This window comes from Chiloscyllium plagiosum, unplaced genomic scaffold (assembly GCF_037043375.1).
Source record: "Chiloscyllium plagiosum isolate Xiang-an unplaced genomic scaffold, Cpla_swu_hap1 HiC_scaffold_19, whole genome shotgun sequence".
NCBI lineage: Eukaryota > Metazoa > Chordata > Chondrichthyes > Orectolobiformes > Hemiscylliidae > Chiloscyllium > Chiloscyllium plagiosum.
In genome coordinates this window covers 22,610,275-22,633,266 of record NW_028270157.1, presented here as the reverse complement: position 1 = coordinate 22,633,266, position 22,992 = coordinate 22,610,275, and the positions used below count along the sequence as shown (strand labels likewise).

At 42.1% G+C, this 22,992-nt stretch overlaps 1 protein-coding gene across 6 annotated transcripts in view; it reads right to left on the bottom strand.

The window, feature by feature from the left end:
• The window catches only part of tbc1d15 (TBC1 domain family, member 15), an 85,605-nt gene that overhangs the window by 43,193 nt on the left and 19,420 nt on the right, over positions 1 to 22,992 (bottom strand). For 2 of the 6 annotated variants that reach the window (XM_087997124.1, XM_087997121.1), the window contains exon 1: positions 7,813 to 7,843. The exons of 1 other annotated variant lie outside the window; for it this stretch is intronic. In XM_087997124.1, the coding sequence (XP_087853250.1) occupies positions 7,813 to 7,827 (15 nt within the window). In that variant the 5' untranslated portion in view covers positions 7,828 to 7,843. Of the gene's footprint in view, positions 1 to 7,812; positions 7,844 to 12,654; positions 12,697 to 22,992 lie in introns of those variants that run through there. 3 more of the 6 variants (XM_087997122.1, XM_087997120.1, XM_087997125.1) reach the window with 3 other exon arrangements.

Below are 22,992 nucleotides of genomic sequence, written 5' to 3'. Positions count from 1 at the left end.
AGTTTATTTTAAAGTTTGGATTTGGTTGAATGTATAGCATACAAATGAAAGGCTGTCCTTCAACTTTGCTGCTTTAAAAGCTCGTCCAGAATTAAGCCAAATGCTCAACAATTGTAAAACTGGGCTAAACCATTCTGCGTGGCTGCTGGCTTAACGATCGTTTTCTCAACCTGAGTTTGATGAGATCTTCAGCATCACTGGTGGGAAATTAAATTAATAAACTATCTGCCTGTCCAGAAAAATCATAAAAGATGACATAGCAATATTCAAAAAGGAAATCAAGAATTTTCCAACATTGTGGCCAAAGTGTATCCCTCAATCAAATCAGACAAAACAAATTAAATGATGATTGTTGTTCCTGGAACCTTGCTGGTTGCAAATTGTCTACTGAATTTGGCTACATAACAACAGCCACTACAATTTGTACTAACTTGCTTTGAAGTATTTTAGGACATCTAGAGGCATGTCAGAAATTACTTGCGTGTGCGCGCGCGCACACACACACACATTGTAAATGCTAATTTATTTGGTTCATGTGAAACTTATTTCATATGTTGGTACGTTGACATTACAAATTACAACCATATTATAAATCAATATATAATTTGACTAAGTACTATTATACAAACAGATTAAAATGGTTAAATACTAAAAGCAAATTACTAACGCTTTACAATACAGCACTCAAACTAATTTTCAAATAAGAAACATTGACTCCATATAAATTTGGCATACTAAGGAATTCACTTACAAATCACTAAATATACCAAACAATTCCAGAAGAAACTTAAAATATTATTTTGAATTACATTACACATCCGAAACTGACTTTAAAAAATGCAAATTCAGTTTTGTTTATTTCAATAGCTACATGTATAGAGATAGCTCTCCAGCATCTAAATGTTCGGTCCTTCTTTGCTTAAAATCAAGCAGAATACTAACTTTTCAAACAATTCAAAACTCAAAAAACAGGAACTCTTCGTCACATTTTGAACTATCTACAACAGAGATTTACAATTTCTACTATCAAAAGTCAGCAAAGGATACCTTCCTGCACTAAAATAACAAGAATAGTGCAATTTAACAATAACTTGTATTTGCATTACACTTTTAACATTGTAAAGTGTCCCACAGGGGCTCTAAAGCAAACTTTGACTAGCCACAAAGGAAATATTACTTTAGATGAGGATGAAAAGGTAGGCTTTATGGAATATATTGAGAGGTGGGGAAGCAAAGAGCTTTAGGAATGAAGTTCTCGAGCTTTCGCTCTTGGCAGCTGAAAAAATATTCAACAATAGTGAAGGTATTAAAATCAACTATGCTAAATGAGTCAGAAATAGAGAAGCACAGGTTTCTCAGAGTTTGGAGGCTAGGGAGATTCCAGAGATAGAAGGGATCAAGGCAATCTAGAGTTTTGAAAACATATATGAGAATTTTAAGATTTTAATATTCCTTAACAAGTACACAATGTCAGCCAACGAACACTGAGGTGACAAGTCATCAGAAATTGTATTAGTCAAGATATTGGTAACAGAGCTTTAGATAACTTTAACTTTATGAAGGGTACAATGGGAAAGACAAGCCTATGATTAGGTTAGTCAAGTATAGGGTAAGCAATGGGTTTCAGTAGCAGACGAGGGTAGGTGAGGCCGAAACTAGAAAGCATCAGCTTAAGGTAAAAGGAGACAGATTTAAAAAGAATCTAAGGGGTACCCTTTTCACACAAAGGGTGGTGCCCATATGGAATGTGCTGCCAGAGGAGGTGGAGGAGGCAGGTGCAATTACAACATTTAAAAGGGATCGGGAATGGGTATATGAATAGGAAGGGTTTAGAGGGAGACGCGCCAAATGGCACTAGATCAGATTAGACTATTATGTCAGTGCAGAGAGAACGCTCAAGTTGGCAGCACCAGCAAGGTAGGCAGTATTCGGGCTCCTGAGCCCATCGCTCCAGGCAGCTGCTTCCTCCTTTCTTTCCCTACTGTTTCTGTCTTCTTTCTCTTCATCTTGTTCCTGTTGCAGCAGCAGAGAGGGTGACATCATGGAGGGGAGAGGCCAGAGCAGAATTCTTGGCGAAGCAGCAGCCTGACCTGGCAGTGGAGTGAGGGACTCCTGGTTGTGGTGGGGCCAAAGTGAAGACTCCATGCATCGGTGAGACAGCAGAGGCAGCAGAGCCATGGATTCCTGGTTGCAGTAGGCCCATAGTGGAGCTGCTGGTTAGTGGCATGGCAGTGGCAGCAGCTCCTGGTTGTGGTAGGCCCAGAGTTGGCGAGACAGTGGTGACAGCTGAATGAGGGGCCTCTTCTGGTTACAGAGTGAATGTAGGTCCATCTTAGGGCCCAGAGTTGGCAGGGTGGGCCCAGCACTGAAGAGATGGTGCCTGAAGAGTGCTGACTCCATCGTTGGTAGGTGCAGCACAGATGCCATTGGTCAGCCGGCTCAGGACTCAGGACTCATGGTAGAGTTACTGCAGCAAACATGGACTTTCTTTCAGCTTTGTCTTTTTATTCTTGAAATATTCGAATGGTGCCAGATTGTGGCAATAGTTGAAGCTTTTCACAGTAATTTATCGTGTTGTTCGTTGTCGAGAACAAGTGACAATAAAGTATTATTCATTTGTTCAAAGGTTCTGTTTCCGACTGTATAACTCTAACTCTATGAGCTGAGGCAGTGTTGCGGTCACAATGGTATATTGGTTGAACTAAGCAATCTTAGTGATGGCATGCAAAGATGATTCATCTTAAGGTCAAATATGACAAATTTGAAAACAATAGTTGAGCCCAGAATGCTACCAGGAAGGATATAACATTGGTTCATTATTGGGAAAAGAGTTCCAAAGACTTGTGACACTCAGGAAAAAGAAATTGCCTCATCTCAATCTTAAATGGGTGACCCCTGATTTTTAGTGACCCCTAGTTCTAAATTTTTCATAGAACCCTTCATAGAATCCCTACAGTATGGATGCAGGCCATTCAGCACATCGAGTCCACAGTGACTCATCGAAGAGCATCCTACTCAGACTCACCAGCCTCCCTGAATTTCCCATAGCTAATCCACCTAGCCTGCACATTGCTAGACACTATGGGCAATTTAGCATTGCCAATCCACCTAACCTGCACATCTTTGGACAGTGGGAGAGAACCGGAACAACTGGAGGAAACCCATGCAGACAACGGGGGAATGTGCACACAGACCGCCACCCAAGGCTGGATTTGAATCCCGGTGCCTAGCGCTGTGAGGCAGCAGTGCTAACCACTGAGCCACTGTGCCACCCCTGCCACCATGTCCCATAAGTGGAAACACCTCTCCAAATCTACTGTCAAGATCCCACAGGACTGCACACATTTCAGTCATCACCTCTTACTCTTCCAAACTACAGCAAAGCCCAGCCTGACTAATGTTCCCTCTCAGGATAACCCACTCATTCCAGGTATCAATTTGGTAAACCTGATCTGAATTGCTTCCAACACATTTACATCCTTCCCAAAATAAGGAAATCAATACTGTGCACAGTACTCCAGATGTGGTCTCACCAATGCCTTTTACAACTTAAGCATAACCTCCAATTTTGTATCCAATTCCCCTTGCAATTTATGATAATATTCTATTAGAATGTTAAGTGATTATTTCCTAATCACTTGCTGTACCTGCCTACTCACCTTTTGTGATTGATACACTAGGACATCCAAATGTGTCCATACCTCAGAGCTCTGCAATCTCTCACCATTTAGACAATACACTTCTTTTTGTCAAATGGGCAATTTCACATTTTACCACGTTATATTCCATTTGCCAGATCTTTACCACTTACTTAACCTATCTATATCTTTTTGCAGCATCCTTATGGTCTCTTCATTATTTACTTTCCACCTATCTTTGCAGTATTAGCAAGACTTTGCAATCACACTTTCTGTCCCTTCATCCATTCTGTTTATATAAATTGCAAACAGTTAAGATCCTAGCACCAATCCCTGTGATACACCACTCATTACTTTTTGCCAACTCAAAAAGGCTCATTTATACCTACTCTCTGCTTCATGTTAGCCAGCAAATCTTCTATCCATGTCAATATGCTACTTCCTCTACCACGAGCATTTATTTTCCACAATAACCTTTGATGTGGCACTATCAAATGCTTTCTGCAAAGCCAAGGACAGTACAACCATCAGTTCCCCTTCCTTCACAGCTGTGGTACATCCTCCAAGAATTCCAACAGTTCAAATATGACTTAGCTTCACAAAAGCTGACTCTGCCTGAAGTTTATTCAAGTATCCTGCTATAACCTCTTTAATAATAGCTTTTAATATTTCCAAATCTCAAATGTTAACTCTCCCATTGTCTTCAACTTCTGACTTTTTTTTAAAAGTTACGTTCGCTAACTTCCAGTCTAGTGGTACTTTCCACAAAGCTAGGAGTTCCATAAAATTACATCCAATGTATCAGATATTGCACTTCTTTTAAGATCCTAATATAATTTCCATCAGGACCAGACACTTGTCAGCCCCCAGCTCCAGAGTTAGTGAAGAAGCAGTGTATTTGCGAACTGAAATGAAGATAATTCAGTCTTCCAGATACAGCATGTAGATGTGAAATGAGGAGGGAACAAAGGTGAGATCTTTGGAGAATACCAGAGGAATCAATGTGATAGCAAGTTATCTTCTGGCTACTCTTATAAATATATATATGAATGAGAGCAGGTAACTGCAGCTCCACACAACTGTATAGCAATGGAGAGATGTTGGAGAAGCAAGGTGTGGTCAACTGTGTCAAAGGCTGCCCACATGTTAAGATGGTTACAGGGGGATAATTCATCTTTGTCACAATTAATCGGGAAATATTTGTGACTTTGATAAGAGCCACTTGAGGGCTATGACAGGGTAAAATCCAACTGAAGTGATTCAAAGTACAGCGCTGGGAATGATAGACCAGGATTTTACATACATGTTGAAGGGTTTTGGAAAGAGAAAAAAGGTTGAGGATGAGATGGTAGCTTACAAGGACAAAGGTCAAGGGCCGGGTTTTGAGGAGAGGATTGAAAGGAGATTATTACCTGAAAACAGAGAACCGTTAATATTAACTAAGGTAGGAACCAGGATTCTGGTTAAGAAGTTAGCAGGAATATGATTCTGGCAACAGAAGATCAATCCTAAGCTACCCATTAGGCTGTGTGGGTGCTTGGCAACTCAGCAAGCTGTGATAAATAATATGGTGCATTGTTTTGCCAAAATTTTAAAGAAAACACACAATAAAAATCTGTGACCTAACAAAATTTAAAAGGAACACCAGTGTTTTGAGAAGGCATAAGGTCAGAAAGTAGAGAATGATACAAGTCCGGACTAGGGGACGTCCCAGTAGAGAAAGAGCACCTTAGGGGAGATCTAGTGAAACTGATTAGTGAAAGGGAGGAAAGTGGCACAGACAACAGAATTCAGGGGAGATCGAGTTTGTTGTAGTTTAGTTTGCATGGTGCATACCATCGACTGTATGGCAGCATGTATAAACTACCCGATAATATGCACATCTCTAAAGTTAACATATATTTCTGCTCTCTTTCAGAATTTGTCAATCAATTAGGCAACAGTCTAAAACCATACATGTCCACAAAGTATAAACAATACAAATTTGCTAACATGAAATATATGCAAAATTTTCCATCAATCCATCAGTTAAGTGAGCATGATAATCTAGCTTAGTAAATGAAAATTATTGTGATATTCATAGACCAGATTTCAGGGCTGCTTGCACGCAACAAATAACAGTTTGGATCTATGTAATGTAGATATCATTAAAAACAGTTTGATAGAATCATACCATAGCTGCATGACTACAGATCACTTCATAAAAAGCAACATTGCTTCCTGTTTCACATCTTTCAAGTCGCTCTCGTACTTATATACAGATCAACTCACTTCTCAAGTTTCTTCCAAACAATTTCCTGTAACTGTCATCCTATAGTAAAACAATTATAGCAATTCTGCTTTGCTGGTTACAGCTTTTATGAAAAGTTCTTACGAATTTTCAAAGCTGATTTTAAGAACTTGTCTTTCTGAGAAGCTTACCATTGGAATATCTTAGCTGAAAAATGTGTTGCTGGAAAAGCGCAGCAGGTCAGGAAGCATCAAAGGAGGAGAATTGACGTTTCGGGCATCAGCCCTTCCTGATTTTCCAGGAACACATTTTTCAGCTCTGATCTCCAGCATCTGCAGTCCTCACTTTCTCCCATCTGAATATCTTAGCCTTCCCATGGTTTCAACCCATTCACAGGACAGTGGGTTTTGTCTTTCCTTTGAGACTATGTAGTTCTGTGTCAATAATGCAAGCAAATCAGCATATAAATATTTTGGCCAAGTTTTAATCGATTTAATAACTTTCCACTCATTTTTTTAGTGCAGTGCTAACTTGCTAGCATCAGTCTATTTTATTGTCACAATATTTGCCTCATCCAATCTCAGAATTGCCTGTGTAAGAATTTTCACTTTGTACACTGTCTACCATTTATTATGTAATTTGTTTGCAGTAATAGTTATCAATTCATCTAAAGGTTACAAGACTTTCAGCCAAACTGCAATGTATGTCGTGATAAAACAAGGATTTATTTCAGCTCAAAGTTTGGAAACGAACCATCTCATGATCTTTAGATCCTCTCAACAGTCTTATATTTTTTAAAGTACATACACAATCAATACTTAAAATATTTTATAATAATGTACAGAAGCTGCTTGCTTTCATATCAAATCTCCTTTAAGGCTTCTGGTATTTTTATCTTTTCAACATGCAGAAAGTCACAAGAGGTTTCACTGAAGCATTAGGAAACAAACCACAAAACACAATGTTTGAACAGATAGTTAAAAGCTTAGTCAAAAATGGGAAATGTTAAGAAATTATATAAAGAAGGAAAAAGAGTTAAAGAGGCTCAGAGGGGTCAGGGATGGAATTTGAAAGTTGAGATGTAGGCACTGCCGCTTTTGGTGGTGTAATGATATTCTGATATGCAACAGATCAGAACTGGAAGAGCACAGAGGTCTCATAACGCTGGAGTAGGGTTGAGACCATGAAATATGGATTGACAATTTAAAATAGAGACCATTAACAATCTGAAACAAAAAAAGCTTGTTGTTAATTGCCTACTAATACATAATTGAATATGCAGATCTTCTTTAGTTAACACATTTTCCCCACAGTCATGTTTGAATATTAAATTTCAAAGCAATTGACAATAAAATATTAAATATACATTACAGCACACAATCTATTGAGCCAGGCAAGCTGCTGCCAATGTTTATGTTGCATTAAATTGTTCCCACCCTACTTGATCTTGCCCAATTAATTTGCACTTTGTTAACATACTAATATGAAGACTGAATCCTCATTTTGTTTTACTACAGATATCAATAAGATATTCTAGAAAGTGAATGATCACTGGCAAGGGAATTCATGATCACAGTTGTAAGTTCCTCATTCCACCATCACTCTGGCAAAGAGTTCCCAGTCTAGGTGCAGGAGAATCACTGAGGACGATGGTAATAAATGAGATGATTGCCAGCCAGCTTTAAGCTGGAGTCAGTGTCAGCAGCAGGTGCCGCACTCGTGGCATTTTCCCAAATTGACAAGTTGTCAACACAGCGCAACCTCCTGTCATCGTTAAAGTCCAAACGTTAATCTTTAAAAAAAACATAAACCTTCACAAACCAAAAACTGCGGAGATAATTTCCCCCACCCCAAAAATAAAGCCAGGCGAGCTGTCGGTTATAAAGCGGTTTAATCAAGTGGCCTCGGAACTACCTAGAAACCGGCGAAACATAAACACTCTACCTTTGCCGCCGCCATATTGCTGCCGCTGACGTCAGCACTGTCACGTGCCGTGGGACGGGAACAACGGTTGGGCTGCGCGCGCCTTCTACCAACAATCATCAACCAGGCAAGATGGCAGGTGCCGTGCTGCACATGGGTGAGCACCAAGACGCCCTCTATGTCGGCGATGACAGTACAGCACGTAGGAGTTCAGACCTTTAGAGGAAGAGTAGGTTATGATGCAGAGTTATAATGAAGCTCATTCCTGATGAAAGGCTCCGGCCCGAAACGCCGATTTTCCTGCTCCTCGGATGCTGCCTGATCTGCTGTGCTTAATTTCTGATCTTGTTATACAGCGTGGAAACAGACCCTATGGTCCATATCTCCAGCATCTGTTGTTCTTTGTTTTATTTTGATATTGCAAGAGAAGGGTCCTTACCAGCAGAGCATGAAGGCCATTCATCTTATCTGGTCCATGTGAGTAACTCGGAGAAAGTGAGGACTGCAGATGCTGGAGACCAGAGTTGAAAAGTGTGGTGCTGGAAAGGCGCAGCAGGCCAGGCAGCATCCGAGGAGCAGGAGAATCGATGTTTCAGGCATAAGCCCTTCTTCAGGAATGAGGGTGGTGTGCCAAGCAGGCTGAGATAAAAAGTGGGGGGAGGGGTGCTTGGAATACGATAGGTGAAAGGAGGTGACGGTGATAGGCCTGGGAGGGGGTGGGGGCAGAGAGGTCGGGAAGAAGATTGCAGGTCAAGAGGGTGGTGCTGAATCCGGGATTGGGAGGGGAAATGAGGAAGCTGGAGAAATGTACATTCATCCCGTGTGGTTGGAGGGTTCCTAGGCAGAAGATGAGGCCCCTTTTTTTACAGGGGCAGGGTGGGAGGAGGTGTAATCTAGGTAGCTGTGGGAGTCGGTCGGTTTGTAGTAAATGTCTGTGTTGAGTCGGTCGCCCGAAATAGAAATGGAGAGGTCTAGGAAGGGGAGGGAGGAGTCTGAGACGGTCCAGGTAAATTTGAGGTCCGGGTAGTAGGTGCTAGTAAAGTGGATGAACTGTTCAACCTCCTCGTGGGAGCACGAGGTAGCGCCAATACAATCATCGATGCCATCCCATATTCCCAATTCCTTCGCCTCCGCTGTATCTGGTCCCAGGAGGACCAATTCCACTACCGAACAGCCCAAATGGTCTTCTTCAAGGACCGCAATTTCCCCTCCGATGTGGTCGATGATGCTCTCCACCACATCTCCTCCACTTCCCGCACCTCTGCCCTTGAACCCCGCCCCTCCAATTGCCATCGGAACAGAATCCCACTGGTCCTCACCTTCCACCCCACCGGATACATCGTATCATCCTCCGTCACTTCCGCGACCTCCAAACAGACCCCATCACCAGGGATATATTTCCCTCCCCACCCCTATCAGCGTTCCGGAGAGACCACTCCCTCCACGACTCCCTTGTCAGGTCCACACCCCCCAACAAACCAACCTCAACTCCTGGCACCTTCCCCGGCAACCGCAAGAAGTGCAAAACTTGCGCCCACACCTCTCCCCTCACTTTCCTCCAAGGCCCCAATGGATCTTTCCATATCCGTCGCAAATTCACCTGCACCTCCTCACACATCATTTACTGTATCCGCTGCACCCGATGTGGTCTCCTCTACATTGGGGAGACAGGCCGCCTACTTGCAGAATGTTTCAGGGAACACCTCTGGAACACCTGCACCTACCAACCCAACCGCCCCGTGGCTGAACACTTTAACTTCACCCTCCCACTCCACCAAGGACATGCAGACCCTGGCCAGATGACGCCTGGAGGAAGAGCGCCTCATCTTCCGCCAAGGAACCCTCCAACCACACGGGATGAATGTAGATTTCTCCAGCTTCCTCATTTACCCTCCCCCCACCTTATCTCAGTCCCAACCCCCGGATTTAGCACCACTCCCTTGACCTGCAATCTTCTTCCCGACCTCTCCGGCCTATTACCCTCACCCTCCCTTCCACCTATTGTATTCCCAGCGCCCCTCCCCCAAATTCCCCCCCCCTACTTTTTATCTCAGCCCACTTGGCACACCAGCCTCATTCCTAAGAAGGGCTTATGCCCAAAACGTCGATTCTCCTGCTCCTCGGATGCTGCCTGGCCTGCTGTGCTTTTCCAGCACCACACTTTTCAACATGCAAGTAACTCGCCTGCTTTCTCCTCTCCATCCCTGAGGCACAAGTCAGAAGTGTGATGGAGTCTCCTCCCCACTTATCCAGACCAAGTGCAGCTCGAGAGGCTTGCCATCATCCAGGAAGAAGCAGCCCACTTGATTGGCACCATATCCACCACCTTCAGCTTATGGTTCTTTCACTGCCAAAGCACAATGGCAGTAGTGTGCACAATCAGTCTACTCTCAATCATCACTAAGGAGATGGAAGGTGTCATCAACAGTGCTATCAAGCAATAACCTGCTCACTGACACCCCGTTTGGGTTCCATCAGGACCATTCAGCTCCTGACCTTCTTGGTTCAAACATGAACAAAAGAGCTGAATTCTACAGGTGAGATGAGAGTGACAGCCTTTGACATCAACCTTGACCAAGTCTGGCATCAAGGAGCCCTAACAAAACTAGAATCAGTGGGTATCAGATGGTAAACTCTGATTGGAATAATGCTGGCACATAGGAAGATGGTTGTGGTTGTTGGAGGTCAGTCAAGTCAGCTGCAGGACATTTTTACACAATTTCCTCGGGATAGTGTCCTAGGCCCAATCATCTTCAGCCACTTCATCAATGACTTTCCCACCATCATGAGATCGGCACGTTAACCGATGTTTGCACAATGTTCACCACTATTTGTGACTTCTTAGATGCTGAAGCAATCCACATGTAAATGCAACAAGATCTGGATAATATCCAGGCTTGGGCTAACAAGTGGCAAGTAACATTCACATCACAGAAATACCAGACAATGACTATCTCAAATAAGAGACAATCTAATAACCACTCCCTTGACATTCAATGATGCTACCATCACTGAATTCCTGCACAATCAAAATCCTTGGGATTACCATGACCAAAAACTCAACTGGACTTGGCACATAAACACAGACTACAAGAATAGATGTTTAGGTTGAGGGAAGGGTTTTTGATCGTGGGGAATGCTATGTCTTGGTGTCTTCTTGAGATTCACTTCTGATTTGTACCTTGGAGGTGGTGGACAGGCAATGGGATGCAAGAGGTGCGTTACTCGTTGCAGAATTCCTAACCTCTGGCCTGCTGATGTAACCACAGTATTTGTATGGCTGTTCTAGTTTAGTTTTTGGTCAATATTGATCCCTAGGATGTTGATAGGAGGAGATACAAGGAGCAATAGTTAGATTTTCACTCGTTGGTGATGTAATTGCATGAACTTGTATAGCACAAATGTTAACTTTCCACTTTTAAGCCCAAGCAGGATGTTGTGTATGTCTTGCTGCACATGGACATGCACTGTTTTAATGACGAATTGCACGAGATATGATGAAATCAGTGAACATCCCACTTCTGATCTCATGATGGTGAAGTGTTGCTTCGATGTCAAGGGTGGTCCCTCTTACCTCATTTTGGAATTCAATTGCTTTGTCCACATGAATCAAAGCAGCAATGAGTTCTAGTGTTGAATGACTTTGGTAGGACGTAAACTGAGCATCAGTGAGTAAGCTGTTTGCAGTTTAAGTGGCAGTAGTGAACTAACAGTAGTAATGCTTATTAGATTATTTCAGTTGGTATAAGTAGAATACTTATTGAAATAAGAACATAAGCGCAAGCAAGCAGGATGAGAGGCATCAATTAAAATTTAATCAATAAAAATTTTTTTCTAATATAACGCTACAAGAGCAACTGGGTATGTGATGTGTGGTAGCTGCAGAATGTGAGTACTTATGGACACTTGTGTTCTCCAAAACACACCCGCAGTAAATTTCTGCGGTCAGAGGAGCATTCGCTCAGAGTCATTGAGGCTGAGTTGTAGACACTACCACACATCAGTGAGTGGGACAGTTATCGGACGGTTTGTTCCCTGATGTTAGCACACCTCCTAGGATAGGCTTGTCTGATTTGGTCCATGGTCAGCCACACAAAAGTGTGACTGGGAACAAGGCAGATAAGAGTATCAAGACGTTGGAAGTGGAACATTCTCATCTTTTTTCAAATATGCAATAGGTTCCAGGTTTTTGCAACCTGCATAGATGTAAGGAGGGACTGCAGGACAGACAAGCAAGCTGTTGTACAGGAAACCATTCAAACAGGACAAGTTAATAGGAATGTATTGGTAGTAGGGGGCTGAATAGTCAGTCAGATGGACACAGTTCCCTGTAGCTGAGAGCAATAGTCCCGATGGCTATGTTGCTTGTTGCTTGTCCAGTGCCAGGTTCAGGACTTCTGCTCTGAACCAGAAAGGAATTTGCAAAGGAAAAGGATCCAAATATTGTTATTAAAAGATGGTACCAAATGACATACGCAGGAATAAAACAAGATTCTGCTTAGAGAGTAGGAGGACTTGGAACTAAATTAAAAATCAGAACCTCAAAATCTTTAATCTCTGGATTAGTTCCTGATCCCTAAACAAATTGGCAAATGGTAAAGACTAGAGACTTAAATGTGTGGCTTAAAGAATGGTATGGGAGAAATGGGTTTTGAATCCTGGAACACTCGCACCAGCACTGGGATCAGTTGGCATAATCTTCATCTGAACTGTGCTAAGACTAGTGTTCTTGCAAGTCATGATAATTAGAGTGGAAGAGAGAGCTTTAAGCTAATAGTTGGCGGGGGGTGTGGGGAGGAGGAAGAGGAGGAGGAGGACTACCTCTTCCATAATAATAGTAATTGTTTCCAGGTCCGCACCTACCTTTGTCTCTTTGTCAATTACTGGCATAGTATTCGTGTCCGCCACTGTGAAGACCAATACAAAACACCTATTAATGCTTTGGTCATTTCATCATATCCCATAACTAAATACCCCTTCTCATTCTCTAAACAACCAACATTTACTTGAGCCACTCTTTTTTTTTGTTTTATATATTTATAGAAACTTTTGCTATCTGTCTTTATAGTCTGTGCTGGTTTTCTCTCATTGTCACAAAGCTGGTCCTTTTTCTAAAAGCTGCCATTTTTCTCAAGGATCGTGTGTCCTTGGTTTTGTTTTCAGAGGGGTCGTAAACCACTCAGGCTCTGTATAGACTGGTTTGGTAGAGAGATCAAAGGCCTTTTTGTTCATACATAAAGAGATAAGACTTTAGGCCAAAGCGTAAAATTTAGAAGTGACCTGTATAATGAAAGGGGAGTGGTCAGTCCTAGAAACTGGAGTCTTGGTTGAGTCAGTTCAGCAACCTGTAAGCCTTTGTTTCACTTTTTTGCTCTGTGTTTACGGCGTTTGTTTATTGGGACTGTTGTGTATATCAGGAACAGCATAATTAAGTCTAGTTTGGATAGACTGAGTTCTGCAGGTGTTCTTTATTCTATTCTTTGTGTTTCATTCCATAATGTTGTGAATAAAATTTTGTCTGTTTTAAAAACTGGTAGTTAACCTAGCTAGTTTACTGTGGGTAACTTTCACTGTACACTTACTGAAACAAATTGCAAAATTACAGTCTGGGCTGCTTGCTTAAGAATGTTTTGAGCGGTCTGGTTTAGTCCATAACAGATTGGGGGCTCTTTGTGGGATTTTAAACAGCAAATTGGTAGGTGCTAGTGTCTTTATTTTGGCTGTTGGTTTGGTTGGGTAGACAAAGTTTGGGATAGCAATGGCTGGAAGTGGACGCAGGAGTTTTCTGGAAATGGACGCAGGAAAAGTGAATAAGATCAAGATGTTGGAATTAGCAGACAAGCCGGGTATTGGTGCTGCTTCCTTCTCTGAGGAAAGGAGAGATGATTACTGCAGTAGCTCCGCATTTAAATTTGCTGGAAACACCATCAGAATCTATAGAGATGGCAAGAATTCAATTGCAAATGAAGCAGCCTGTGTTAGAGGCGAGAGATAAGGAAAGGGCAGTAGAACTGAAGCAGTTTGAATTATAATTAAAAGAAGAAGAAAGGCAAAAAGAGAGAGCAGCAGTTAAGGGAAGAAGGAGAGCAGCAGAAGAGAAAGAAAAAGAGATTGTTTGAACTTCAAATACTGACACTTAAGAAGGAAATCCTGCTTAAAAAGCTGAATATAAAGGCTGTAGGTAGGCTTAGTGAGGAAGAGAGTGAGGATGAGCAAGCCCCCTGGTAGTCAATGTTTAAGTTTGAAACTTTATTGCTGGAACAGCACAGCAGGTCAGGCAGCATCCAGGGAACAGGAGATTCGACGTTTCGGGCACAGGCCCTTCTTCAGGCCTGTGCCCGAAACGTCGAATCTCCTGTTCCCTGGATGCTGCCTGACCTGCTGTGCTGTTCCAGCAATAAAGTTTCAACTTTGATCTCCAGCATCTGCAGACCTCACTTTCTCCTCAATGTTTAAGTTTGATCAAGCATTGCCTAAATTTGATGCAAAGGATGTGGAAGCCTTTTTCATCTCATTTGAAAAAGTAGCTAAACAAATGCAGTTGCCAGTAACCATGTGGGCTTTGTTGATCCAAACAAAACTTGTAGGTAGCGCTAGTGAGATCTTTGCATCACTATCAGAGGAGCTATCTGGGGACGTTGAGGAGGTGTATATGCATAGACAATGTTTCAGGAATCTAAGGAGGGACCCTGATCAAACCTATATTGAGTTTGAAAGGATCAAGCAAAGTAATTTCGATAGATGGATAAGAGCTTTAAAGATAGAGCAAACCTACAATGCCCTTAGAAAAGTAATTATTTTGGAGGAATTCAAAAACTCACTGCCTGAAGCAATGCAAACTCATGTGGAAGAGCAGAGAGTTAAAATGGCAAGGTTAGTAGCTGAACTGACTGACGATTATGAGCTGGTTCATAAAACACGGTTTGGCTTCCGGAATCAATTTCAGTCCATGAGGGATAGAAAGGGAAAGGTAGATCTCGGTGAAGGTCATAAGGAGAACTTACCACAGGGCAAAAAAGAAACCCTTGAGGGGGACAACAAAGATAAAAAACTCTGGTGTTTTCATTGTAATGAAGTGGGCTACATGAAATCACAGTGTTGGTGGGCTAGGAGAAAGCCAAATGTAGGAAAACAGGACAAGCCTGGAAGTTTCATTCGCATGGTAATAGAAAGCCCAATGGAAGCTAGAAAGCTAAATCAGAGGTTGGGTAAGGAGGAAGTACCAGATCTGCTTAAAAAATATACTTGCAAGGGTAAAGTTTATTCACATGGGCTAGGAGTAGCAGGTAAAGAGGTTTCAATATTAAGGGGACACAGGATCCTCTCAGTCTGTGACGCTGAAGGATGAGAAGATACGCACTCCTGAAGGACTATTTCCAGAAAAGGTTCTGGTAACAGGAATACATGGTGAGACAAAAAGTGCTCAATTATGTAAAGTGAGGCTAGAGTGTCCAGAGAAGAGTGGAAAATTTGTGGTAGGAGTACTGGATAATCTCTCAGCTCCAGTAATGCAATTTCTCCTTGCAAATGACATAGCTGATTCACCGGTAGGCGTGCTGCCTACTCTAGGTGAAAAGCCAGTGGAGACACAGGCAACTGAAGCACTGCAGGAGTCTTATTTGGAAAGTTTCACAGATTGTGTCCTAACAAGGCTCATAGAGGCATAAGCTGAAGCAGGAGAGATAAAAGACACAGACAAAGAAGCTGAAATAGCTTTATCAGAGACTTTTTTTGATCAGATAAGTGGGACAGAACAGGAGCAAATAGGTAAACATGCAGGTATTTTTAGCTTGGCTCAGCTTATTGAGTTACAGCAGAATTTAAGGCAGTTATACCAAACGGCATATACCGAAGAGAGTGAATATATCCCTGTGTGTTATTAACTGAAAAATGATGTCTTAGTGAGGAAATGGAGACCATCACACTTTCAAGCTGACGAGAAATGGGCAGACGTTCATCAGATTGTTTTGCCAGTAAGGTATAGAAAGGAGCAGTTGCAAGTAGTGCATGAGCTACCACTTGGAGGTCATTTCGGGGTACGGAAAACACAGGCTTAAATCCAAAGACACTTTGACTGGCCTGGACTACACAAGGATGTAGTTGAAATTTGCCAGACATGTCATACATGTCAGTTAATTGGTAAACCACAGGCAGTAATAAACCTGCACCGTTAATACCTATTCCAGCACTTGAGGAACCTTTCAAAAGAGTCTGATTGATTGCATAGATCCCGTACCTCAAACAAAAAGTGGGAATAAATATTTATTAACAATAATGGATGTAACGACTAGATTTTCAGAGGCAATCCCATTATGCAATATCACAGCTAAAAGGGATGTAGAAGAATTAATCAAATTTTTTACTAGATACGGACTACCAATAGAGATCCAGTCAGATCAAGAATTAAACTTCACACCCAAGCTATTCAAGGAGCTTATAGATAACTTTAGAATAAAGCAATTTGCATCTACTGCGTACCATCTAGAATCACAGGGAGCACTAGAGAGATGGCATCAAGCACGAAAGACCATGTTGATGGCTTATAGTCAGGATTATCCAGTTGATTGGGATACGGGAGTTCAGTTTGTCCTTTTTGTGATCAGAGATGCACCAAATTAATCAACCACATTCAGTCCATTTGAATTACATTTTTGGGCATGAAGTAAGAGTACCATTAGAATTGATTAAGGAGAAATTAATAAGTCAGAATTCAGAGACCACACATTTCGAATATGTGTCAAATTTTAGAGAATGATTAAATAGAGCTGGAGAGGTGGCGAGACAGCATTTAAAAGTATTGCAGCATACAATGAAACAGGAAGCAGACAAGAAATCACAAATTTACAATTTTGCTATCGGTGTTAAGGTATTAGTGTTACTTCCAGTAATAGGTAAACCTTTAAAAGCAAGGTTTGGTGGACTTTCTCAAATCGAGAAGAAATTGAGGGAAGTGAACTACTTGATTAGGACACTAGATAGGAAGAAATCTCACAGCATCATGTGAGAATGCTGAAAAGGTATTTTGATAGGGAAGGACAGCTTAGATTACTTACAGTGTGGAAACAGGCCCTTCAGCCCAACAAGTCCACTCCGACCCGCCGAAGCGCAACCCACCCAGACCCATTCCCCGACATTTACCCCTTCATCTAACACTACGGGCAATTTAACTTGGCCAATTCACCTAACCTGCACATTTTTGGACTGTGGGAGGAAACCGGTGCACCCGGAGGAAACCCACACAGACACAGGGAGAACGTGCAAACTCCACACAGAGAGTCGCCTGAGGCGGGAATTGAACCCGGGTCTCTGGCGCTGTGAGGCAGCAGTGCTAACCACTGTGCCACCGTGCCGTCCACTAAGGTGTTAATGATTACAGCACAGAAGGAAGAACCAGGTTCAGAGGATTCTGAATTGGACATTCCTCAAATCAAATTGGACAACAAGGAAGTTGTCAAAAATTGGGATAAATTATTGAGTTACCTTCCACAAAAAAATCAAAATGACCTGAAAGAGTTACTACTATCACATGGGGAGATATGCAGAAATAGATTGGGAAGTACTAACCTAATTGTGCATGATGTAGATATAGGAGCTGCTGTTCTGATTAATAGACAATAGGTGCAGGAGTAGGCCATTCTGCCCTTCGAGCCTGCACCACCATTCATTTTGATCTAGGCTGATCATCCTTAATTAGTATCTTGTTCCTGCCTTATCTCCATAACCCTTGATTCCACAATCCTTGAGAGCTCTATCCAACTCTTTCTTAAATGAATCCAGAGACTGGGCCTCACTGCCCTCTGGGGCAGAGCATTCCACACAGCCACCACTCTCTGGGTGAAGAGGTTTCTCCTCATCTCTGTCCTAAATGGTTTACCCTGTATTTTTAAGCTGTGTCCTCTGGTTCGGCACTCACCCATCAGCGGAAACCTGTTTCCTGCCTCCAGTGTGTCCAATCCTTTAATAATTTTATATGTCTCAATCAGATCCCCTCTCAGTCTTCTAAACTCAAGGGTATACAAGCCCATTCGCTCCAGTCTTTCAGCATAAGGTAGTCCCACCATTCCAGGAATTAACTCGTGAACCTACGCTGCACTCCCTCAATAGCCAGAATGCCTTTCCTCAAATTTGGAGACCAGAACTGCACACAATTCTCCAGGTGTGGTCTCACCAGGGCCCTGTACAGCTGCAGAAGAACCTCTTTGCTTCTATACTCAATCCCTCTTGTTATGAAGGCCAGCAAGCTATTAGCCTTCTTCACTACCTGCTGTACCTGCATGCTTACCTTCATTGACTGGTGTACAAGAACACCCAGACCTCTTTGTACTGCCCCTTTACCTAACTTGACTCCATTTAGGTAGTAATCTGCCTTCCTGTTCTTGCCACCAAAGTGGATAACCATACATTTATCCACATTAAACTGCATCTGACCACTCACCTAACCTGTCCTGGTCACCCTGTAATCTCCTAACATCCTCCTCACATTTCATCCTGCCACCCAGCTTAGTATCATCAGCCAATTTGCTACTGTTATTACTAATACCATCTTCTATATCATTAATATATATTGTAAAAAGCTGCAGTGCCAGCACTGATCCCTGCGGTACCCCACTGGTCACTGCCTGCCATTCCAAAATGGAGCCGTTTATCACTACTCTTTGTGTTCTATCAGCCAACCAACTTTCAATCCAAGTTAGTACTTTGCCTCAATACCATGTGCCATAATTTTGCTCACTAACCTCCTATGTGGGACTTTATCAAAAGCTTTCTGAAAGTCCAGGTACACTACATCTACTGGATCTCCCTCGTCCATCTTCAGAGTTACATCCTCAAAGAATTCCAGAAGATTAGTCAAGCATGATTTCCCCTTCATGAATCCATGCTGACTCTGACCTATCCTGTTACTACTATCCAGATGTGTCATAATTTCATCCTTTATAATAGACTCCAGCATCTTTCCCACCACTGAGGTCAGACTAACTGGTCTATAATTTCCTGCTTTCTCTCTCTTACCTTTCTTAAAAAGTGGTACAACATTAGCCACCCTCCAATCCGCAGGAACTGATCCCGAATCTATCGAACTCTGGAAAATAATCACCAAAGCATCCACGATTTCTCGAGCCACCTCCTTCAGTACCCTGGGATGTAGACCATCAAACCTCGGGGACTTATCAACCTTCAGACCTAACAGTCTCTCCAACACCAATTCCTGGCAAATATAAATTCCCTTGAGTTCAGGTCCTTCAGCCACTGTTACCTCAGGGAGATTGCTTGTGTCTTCCCCAGTGAACACAGACCTGAAGTACCAATTCAATTCTTCTGCCATTTCTTTTTTCCCTGTAATATATTCCCCTGTTTCTGTCTTCAAGGGCCCAATTTTAGTCTTAACCATTTTTTTGTCTTTCACATACCTAAAAAAGCTTTTACTATCCTCCTTTATATTTTTACCTTCGTACCTCATTTTTTCTCTGCGTATTTCCTTCTTAGTAATCCTCTGTTGTTCTTTAAAAGCTTCCCAGTCCTCCATTTTCCCACTTACCTTTGCTATGTTATACTTTTTCTCTTTTAACTTTATATGTTTGTTAACTTCATTCATCAGCCATGGCCACCCATGACTCCTCCTAGGATCTTTCTTCCTTTTTGGAATGAACTGATCCTGCATCTTCTGCAATATACACAGAAATATCTGCGATTGTTCCTCCACTGTCATCCCTGCTAAGGTATTGCACCATTGAACTTTGGCCAGCTCCTCCCTCATAGCTCCATAGTTCCCTTTATTCAACAGAAATATTGTCACTTCCGATTGTACCCTCTCCCTGTCAAATTGCAGATTGAAGCTTATTGTATTATGGTCACTACTTCCCAATGGCTCCTTCACTTCAAGGTCCCTGATCAATTCTGGTTTGTTGCACAATACTAGATCCAGAATTGCCTTCTCCCTGGTAGGCTCCAGCACCAGCTGTTCTAAGAATCCATCCCGGAGGCACTCCACAAAGTCTCTTTCTTGAGGTCCAATACCATCCTGATTCTCCCAGTCTACCTGCATGTTGAAATCCCCCATAACAACTGTAGTAACATGTTTGCGACAAGCCAATTTCAGCTCCTGATTCAACTTACATCTGACATCCAGACTACTGTTTGAGGGCCTGTAGATAACTCCCAAGAGGGTCTTTTTACCCTTAGAATTTCTCAGCTCTATCCATACTGACTCTACATCCCCTGATTCTAGGTCCCCCCGTGCAAGGGACTGAATATCATCCCTTACCAACATGGCCACCCCACCCCCTCTGCCCATCAGTCTGTCCTTATGATAGCACGTGTAGCCTTGAATATTCATTTCCCAGGCCCTGTCCACTTGAAGCCACATCTCAGTTATCCCCGCAATATTGTATCTGCCAATTTCCAAAAGACCCTCAAGCTCGTCCATCTTATTTCTAATGCTTCTAACAACATCCTTATAGGTATAACCCTCTAAAGTTGATACAAGTTCAGAAGGAGATAGAGCGCATGCTCCAAGATGGCATAATCAAAGTGAGTTCGTGACTGGAGCTCACCCACATTCATGGTGCCAAAGGCAGATGGTACCCAAGGGCTATGATTAGATTAGATTACTTACAGTGTAGAAATAGGCCCTCCGGCCCAACAAGTCCACACCGATCCGCAACCCACCCAGACCCATTCCCCTACACCTAACACTTTGGGCAATTTAGCATGGCCAACTCAACTAACCTGCATATTTTTTGGATTGTGGGAGGAAACCGGAGCACCCGGAGGAAACCCACGCAGACACGGGAAGAATGTGCAAACTCCACATAGTTGCCTGAGGCGGGAATTGAACCCAGGTCTCTGGCGCTGTGCGGCAACAGTGCTAACCACTGTGCCACTGTGCCGCCACGTGTGGACTATCACAAAGTCAACGCCATTACAAGCAGTACTTTGGTTCCTGAGATTGAGTGGATTTTACCGAAAGTTTGTGGCGAATTTTAGCATTGTGACTGCTCCACTCACTGAATTGTTAAAAAAAGGGCAAGAAATTTAAGTGGATAGCAGACTTTCAAAAGGCATTTGACAGCCCAAAAACTGTGTTAACCACTGCCCCAATTTTAGCCACACCTGTGTGCATGAAGCCTTTCAAGGTGGCTATCAATGCCAGTGATGTGGGTGTCGATGCAGTGCTCCTACAGGAGGATGACGAGGGACTAGAAAGACCCATCGGGTATTTTTCCAGGAAATTGAATGTTCATCAACAGAAATATTCAACGGGAGAGAGAGACTTTGAACTTGGTGTTGGCATTACAACATTTCAGTGTTCATATTACCAGCAACACATCTGAGACAATTGTATCCACTGATCATAGCAATCTTAGCCACATTAGGAAGATTTAAACAATCCTTGGATAAACGCATGAATGATTATGGGGTAGTGTAGGGAGATGAGCTGAGAATAGTTCACAGGTCAGCGCAACATTGAGGGCTGAAGGGCCTATTCTGTGCTGTATTGTTCCATGTTCTATTTTCAATAACCCATTGACATTGTGGGGAAATTTAAGGACAAAAATGCCAGACTGTTTAGATGGAGCTTGTTGTTGCAGCCATTCAATTTGACAATTGTGCATGTGGCAGGTCGCAAAAACGTGAATGCTGATGTGTTGTCAAGACTCGAATGAGATACAGAGGTGTTCACCGGCAGGTGTGCCATGGCCTGAACTCAAATGTGGTTGTGCATGTTTGTATGTACATAGTTAGTGTAGTGTATAGGTGTGTTTTAGACTACTAACCAGTTTTTCTGAAGTGTTTTAAAAATGAAGCCATCTTTTGATATTATGGTTCATTTTTTTTAAGGGGCGGTGTCACAAAGCTGGTCTTTTTTTCTAAAAGCTGTTCCTTTTCTCAAGGATCCTGTGTCCTTGTTTTTTGTCAGAGGGGTCATAAACCACTCAGGCTCCGAATCGACTGGTTTGGTACAGAGATGAAAGGCCTTTTTGTTTATATGTAAACAGTTGAGACTTTAGGCCAAACTTACGATTTAGAAGTAACTTGTATAATGAAAGGGGAGTGGTCAGTCTAATAAACTGGAGTCTTGGTTGAGTCAGTTCAGCAGTAGGCTGTGTGGAAACAGGCTGCTAGACTCTCCTTCTGCTCTTCTAACTTCAAGCTGTAAGCCGTTGTTTCATTTTTTGTCCTGTGTTTAAGGGGTTTGTTTACTGGGACTGTTGTGTATATCAGGAACAGCATAATTAAGTCTAGTTCGGATAGACTGAGTTCTGTAGGTGTTCTTTGTGTTTCATTCCACAATGTTGTGAGTAAATTTTTGTCTGTTTTAAAACCTGTTAGTCAACCTAGCTAACTTACTCCAGGTAATTTTCATTGTATACTTACCAAAGCAAAGTTACGGTCTGGATTGCCTACTTAAGAATGTTTTGAGTGGTCTGGCCTAGTCCATAACACCATGTTCTATCTTACTTTTCTTTATAGTTCTTTTTATGGCTTTCTGTTGACCTTAAAGTTTTCCCAATCTTCTATATTCCCACTGATCTTGGCCTTCTCTTTCAATTTGATGGCCTCCCTTATTTCCTATACTGGGGCTTCAGTAAAGGATTCGTAGATGCTACTTTCTCTGAAATCTCTCTTATTGTTATTTCTTCCTGGATTGGAAAATAGCATATGAGAATCTGTGTCTGAATTTACCTTTATGCCAAGAGGTCTGTTTGTGGGATGTTTCTATATTAGAACAGTTAATTAGTCATCGGTACTGTATCTATTATTCAGTTAAGTTTTCCAATAATTAAATGATTTTAAATACCTCTTTCTTTCATTTGTATTTTAACTATTTGTATTTTAAAAGAAATTGTATTTTGCTTAACGTCAAGTAGCATCACATCTGGAAAATATAATTCACATCTACCTTTTAAAGTAAGAAAAAAGTTCGGCTCGAGGCTACTTTCTTAAAATATTTTGAGGAGGTCTGGCTTGGTCCATAAGAAATGACACAGTAGCCTTCATTATAAAAGGATTTGATAACTGCAGTGAAGGACTCTTGCTGAAATTGAATATAGCTTTTGTAAGACCACACATTAAGAATTACATGTAGGGTTGGTCTCTTTTCCCAAGGTCGGATGAGGATATTGAGCCTGTATTTTCAGGAGTTCAGAAGAATGAGGGGTGGTTGAATTATACAAAAGTCCTACAATGTTTGACAGGTTA